The sequence below is a fragment of the Selaginella moellendorffii genome, unplaced genomic scaffold (genome assembly GCF_000143415.4).
Source record: "Selaginella moellendorffii unplaced genomic scaffold, v1.0 SELMOscaffold_507, whole genome shotgun sequence".
Classification (NCBI taxonomy): domain Eukaryota; kingdom Viridiplantae; phylum Streptophyta; class Lycopodiopsida; order Selaginellales; family Selaginellaceae; genus Selaginella; species Selaginella moellendorffii.
Genome location: NW_003314762.1, coordinates 1 through 4,927, shown reverse-complemented (window position 1 = coordinate 4,927; position 4,927 = coordinate 1). Strand labels below are relative to the sequence as shown.

Genomic DNA, 4,927 nt, shown 5'->3' with positions numbered 1-4,927 from the left:
TCGGCGTGGAGTCCCCAGGTCACGAACTTCGCCTGCCTCTGCATTTCTGTGCCCATCATGGCGATGACAGCCGAGTAGGAGACGATGGCCAGCAGCAAGTTGGCGATCAACAGCAGTGCGGTCTTGAGGTAGCGGGTTTTCCTTCTCAAGTTTTTTGAACGAAGGCGACTTAGCTGTGAATTTGTGAGTGGCTTTGTAGTAGCCACCACGGCGATGAAAGTGCTGGGAAGAGCGATGGCTGCCACCCAGAAATCCGTGGCGGCTCCTTGTTCCAGGTTGAGAGCCGAGCTGTGAGCTTGGATGTACAGGTTCTTGAGCTGGAAGAGGTATGCTTCAAGGATACCGACCTCGGAATCTATGGTATCATTGAAAGATGGGATGAAATCGGTGCCTGCCAGGCACATATCTCTCGCTGCTGGCACCACACAGTCGGTAAGGCCTTGGACATTGTTTATTTCTGAAAAGTTTGTGTCGTTCCTCCAGGATGCCGGAGGTGGATATAATCGGTGGAACAGCGATAGCACGTCTGTTCGGTTCCCATTGCCTTGGACACACAGGTAGCCTTCGCCATCGGCGCTAGAGTTTGAGCATGCAACAAAGTTTCCCGTCGAGCCAGACGCTAAAACAGGTGTGTGTACTTGTTGCTCGCATTTGCTGATATTGTCTTCCTCTCCTAGAAAATTTAGTGGCTGCTCCATTCCCAAAACCCGGCAGTATTGCTTGCTACTTGTGCTGTTGAATTTGTCGTCCATTTGATAGCATCTCTCCACTGCATAGTAACCCGCGTCAGAAGCTTTCTTCACGACAGCTTTTATGCCCAGTATTGTCTCGGCCTGCACCCTCTGGGCCTGCACCCTCCAGGCCTGCCCCGCGGTTGAAATTTCTGGTTGCTTTTGGGACCTGCTCATACCATCATATCCGTCCATCATATCTGGGATATCTTGTCGGGACCTGCTCGTAGTACTACCAAGTACATCCGTCACAGCTATATCTTTAGCTATGTACATTAAATTACGTCTAGCGCTGGTTTTACTGTCAGTCCTCGTCTTGTTTGAGCAGGAGATAAGTGTGCCATCTTGAAAGCTTTTGATTTTCACATCCGAGCTGTTGAGCAACTTGACTTGGCGGCTGTTGCTGGAGAGCTCGAGAATTCTTGCTGTTAAAGAGTTGCTAACTGTCTGGCTAAACTTATCTTCTCCATTCTCTTTAGAGGTTCTTATGGACTCGGAGACCTCCCAGACTGTTCTAAACGCTGGCTTCTCCCCGATCGTAGTGAGTATGACTGGAGCCACACTGTCGCAAGCCTTACTGTCATCTTTGTTGTTGTCGCCAACACACAAGTAAGCCAGGATCCATACTGTGACACGCATCGTTCCCAGGCTCTTGATGTGGTCGACGGACTGGTACTCTGCAATGGCTGCTCCCCTCGTGCCTAACAGACCCTTCTTCTGCCTGATCTCCGATTTAGCCCGATCCGTCAGATTTTGGTCTTCGTGCCCAAAATCGCAGCGTGACTGGTTGTGTACAGCGCCAACCATGTACCGGAGAAAGGCCTCGGGACGCCTGTCCTGGAGGGGGAGGAACTGCCACCATACCTGTTTGTGGAGGGAGTCGCCGCTCATTCTCAGGATCGCCGTGGAGCTGTCCACCTCCGACAGATCGCCTTGCTGCACAGAAATCAGTGCGTGTCCATGGCACGAGAAGAGAACAAGAATGCAGGCCGAGAACACAAGCAACTTCATCTGCGGTGTAAGGCTACGCAGAGAACCCATGGCTTGGTGTCTCAATTATAAAAGCAAAGTTACAAAGAACTTTGAATATTTTAAGTGGTTTGTGGGGGATATGGAATGAGAAGATGCTTTCACACTGAGATTGAGACTGCAAATGCTTTCACACTGTTCCCAGGGATGGACGTGGTTAAGTTCCTGGTATTATAGAAATCTCATGAAAACAAAGTTAAAACAACTTTGAATGTTTTCATTCATCATAAATTGTTTATATGGTTTACTAGTGCCCGCCACGAAGCATGAGATGAGACTACAGATGCTTTCACGGATGGACGTGGTTAAGGTCCTGGCATTATGAAAATCTTATAAAAGAAAAGTTACAAACAACTTTGAATATTTTCAGTGGGCATACGGAAAGACAAGATGCTTTCACCCTGTTCCCAGGCTGCTTGAAGGGATGGACGTGGTTAAGTTCCTGACGCATTGTTCTTGTTCTAGAAAAAATTTATTCGACTCTTTTGTACTATGGCTGATTGATTGGACCATAATTCAATACAAGACAGCCTATTGTCATTCACACTTTAATGTTTTGACAAACACATGGACTTGGGTGATTTGTAAATTTTTGCAGTGGGTGAAGTTGGGTGAACTTGATCCACTAGAAGTTGGGTGAAGTGAATTTGGGTGGTGAAGTTCACCATTGCACTTACAAGCATCAAGTCTCAAGGTTCTCTTTCACGCTGGTGTTGTTCTTCCACAGGAAGTATAGGTTCTTCGACACTAGCAAATTCTAGCCCACATCTTCTCCAACACAATCCTCTACTCCAATTATGTCAGGAGGAGCCAGAGGAAGTGGACTTCCACAATGATGAAGTATTTTATGCTTAACAGGTTTAGTGATCCAGATGCACACTTGCAAACTTTCTTTATTTCTAAGATAAATAATGAGAATTCAGATGTGGAGCGGTTGTGGTTACAACAGAGGATGGAGCAGCCGAGTGGCTAGGCATAGTAGAACAAAACACCATTCACAGATTGACCAACCCTAAGAGTGGCTTTTCTCAATCGCCAGCTCCTCTAGTCATATTAAGTATTATTGTCAAGGATTGCCATTAGAGATAGAATCTCACATGAAAATTCAGAATCCAGCGCCTTTGGAGGAAGCAATCCAACACACCTCAAATTGGGAACAAGCAAAGCTTTTGATTGCAAGGTATGCATACAATGCCTCTCTATAGTGGAGTCTCTGAAGTTTCTAGATCTATAGTAGATTTGAGAGCCTAGGATTGTTTACTTCAGTCTTGAGAACAATGGATTATAGCAAGCAGCCTTATTCATTCATAATAGTAATGCCCATAACTAGTTTCAGCAACTAGACTAGACAGGCAGAGCGATACCCCCTGCAGCGCAGAGATCAGCTCCGGTGTTGCGATCGTAGAGACTGCAGCCCTCTTTCATGTCCTCGCAGCTGCGGCGTGCATTCCTGCAAGACTGCAGGGTGGTGCCCTGAAAAGTTACAGACTTGGTACAAATGGACACTCTGGGCAGGCAAACGAGGGCGCAAACCCCCATGGGGTCTTCAGTAGGCAGGCAGGTGCTGTTTGCGGATGGATTCTCCAAGTAGATGCAACCGGATTTCCCGAAGCAGCAACCACAGTTATCTTTGGAGACCTCGGCATTGCAGACCTCCACAATCGAATCAAGCTTACACTTCCTTCCTGCCATGAGCTCTATCGGAGAGGGCTGAGCTTCCTGAACATAATGAACAAGGCGGTTACCTTGATCTGTGCCCTGCTGCTCCAGCCGCGGGATGGGGTCACCGTTAACGATGTTGTAGTAACCGCATCCAGGTTGTCGGGGTGGGAGTTTTCCCTTGAGCACCTTGATGCCTGATGTTGGGAATCCTGATGAAGGCAATGGGCATACGGCCAACTTCGGACCTTGGCACTCCCGGGTACAAGCCCTTGAATCACCGCCAATGCAAGTGACTTGTCCTGAACCAGGTTGCAGATAGACACAACCTTTCTTCAGACTACAGCAGTTGCTGCAATCGGTATAGGTGAGGTCACCATTGCAAACCTCGACGACACCACCTTGAGCAGCTGCAAGAACAGGAGTCCGAGTTAGAATCGAACATACAAGTGGAGATCTCTCTCACAGGATAACGAGGCCAACAGAAGAAGAACGAGCACGGGGAGATTGCCGCTTCCAGCCATACTTCTCTATTGCAGATCTGATGGGCTTTTGAAGTCCAGCATTGGTACTTTAGAAATGTTCAAAACGTGTGTCCTTGACACAATGGATATCTTAATGCAGTAAGATAAGCCCTCTCACCACGGATGTGACGGGCGAGCTGAATGTCCTTTGGCAATGCCAAAGGACATCTAATGCCAAATTGGCATTAGATAGTGGCTTGCTTTGCGAAGATTCACCGGTAAAATGCGGGAACAATGCCCAGTCTCAGCACAAAAACAAATATCAGCTCCAGTGTTGCAAACGTAGAGATTGCAGCCCTTGATAGAATGAGCGGACCGAAGCTGGAGAGCCTAGGCCTGAAAAACGATCAGGCACGGTTGCAAGGGTGCAGGGTAACAAGTTGCATACGGTGGCAATTTATTTTGGAAAAATGCTCGTCTCGACCATTTTGATTTTTTATATTCATTTTCTGTTGTCACATATATTGTCTGTATTGAAAACATATATGCCACTAGCAACCCTTGTACCAGGGGTGCTACCCCGATCGATTTTTTGCTCTTAGGTAGGGAAAGCTGGATTACTCCTGTGTTGAGAGCTCATAAAATAGAGTAAATGGCAGCATCTGTTAGAACTAAGCTGAACATGCACACAACCAAGGCAGGTAGCTCACTGGTAGAGCACCTGGCACCGGTGTAGGAGGTCCTGCCTGTCCAGCCATTTTCCAACGGCATCCATCCCTCCAGCTGGCTGAAAGTTTGGATCCCAGGACCATTTTGCACTAACAATGCAAACTTTAATTGAACCAGGCCATGGGGAAGAGTCAACCATTGAACCCAAGCATGATCAATAACAAGGACTCGACGCAAAGAGTTTCTTCAATTCTCATATTGGTGTTGGTACAGTGGTTCACATTGAGTTGTAGCTTCCCAGACAATGCAAATGTGCCCACGATCTGTCTAACGGCGCTGCACTGCCGTCTGGGGGCCCCCTTGCGCCCTTTTTTT

At 47.6% G+C, this 4,927-nt stretch overlaps 1 protein-coding gene across 3 annotated transcripts; it reads right to left on the bottom strand.

Moving 5' to 3' along the window:
* Positions 1–2,996: 2,996 nt before the first annotated feature.
* On the bottom strand, positions 2,997–4,001 carry LOC9652892. Of its 3 annotated transcripts, none has more exons than XM_024668169.1 (3): positions 3,886–4,001; positions 3,506–3,829; positions 2,997–3,457 (listed from the first exon to the last, which is right to left on the bottom strand). In XM_024668169.1, the coding sequence occupies exons 1-3, from the start codon at positions 3,941–3,943 to the stop codon at positions 3,105–3,107; spliced, it is 735 nt and encodes a 244-aa protein (XP_024523937.1). In that variant the 5' UTR covers positions 3,944–4,001; the 3' UTR covers positions 2,997–3,104. The 3 variants fall into 3 exon arrangements, with proteins under 3 accessions (XP_024523937.1, XP_024523938.1, XP_002994686.1); XM_024668170.1 differs by having other exon boundaries at positions 2,997–3,445; XM_002994640.2 differs by having other exon boundaries at positions 2,997–3,829.
* Between the last annotated feature and the right edge of the window lie 926 nt (positions 4,002–4,927).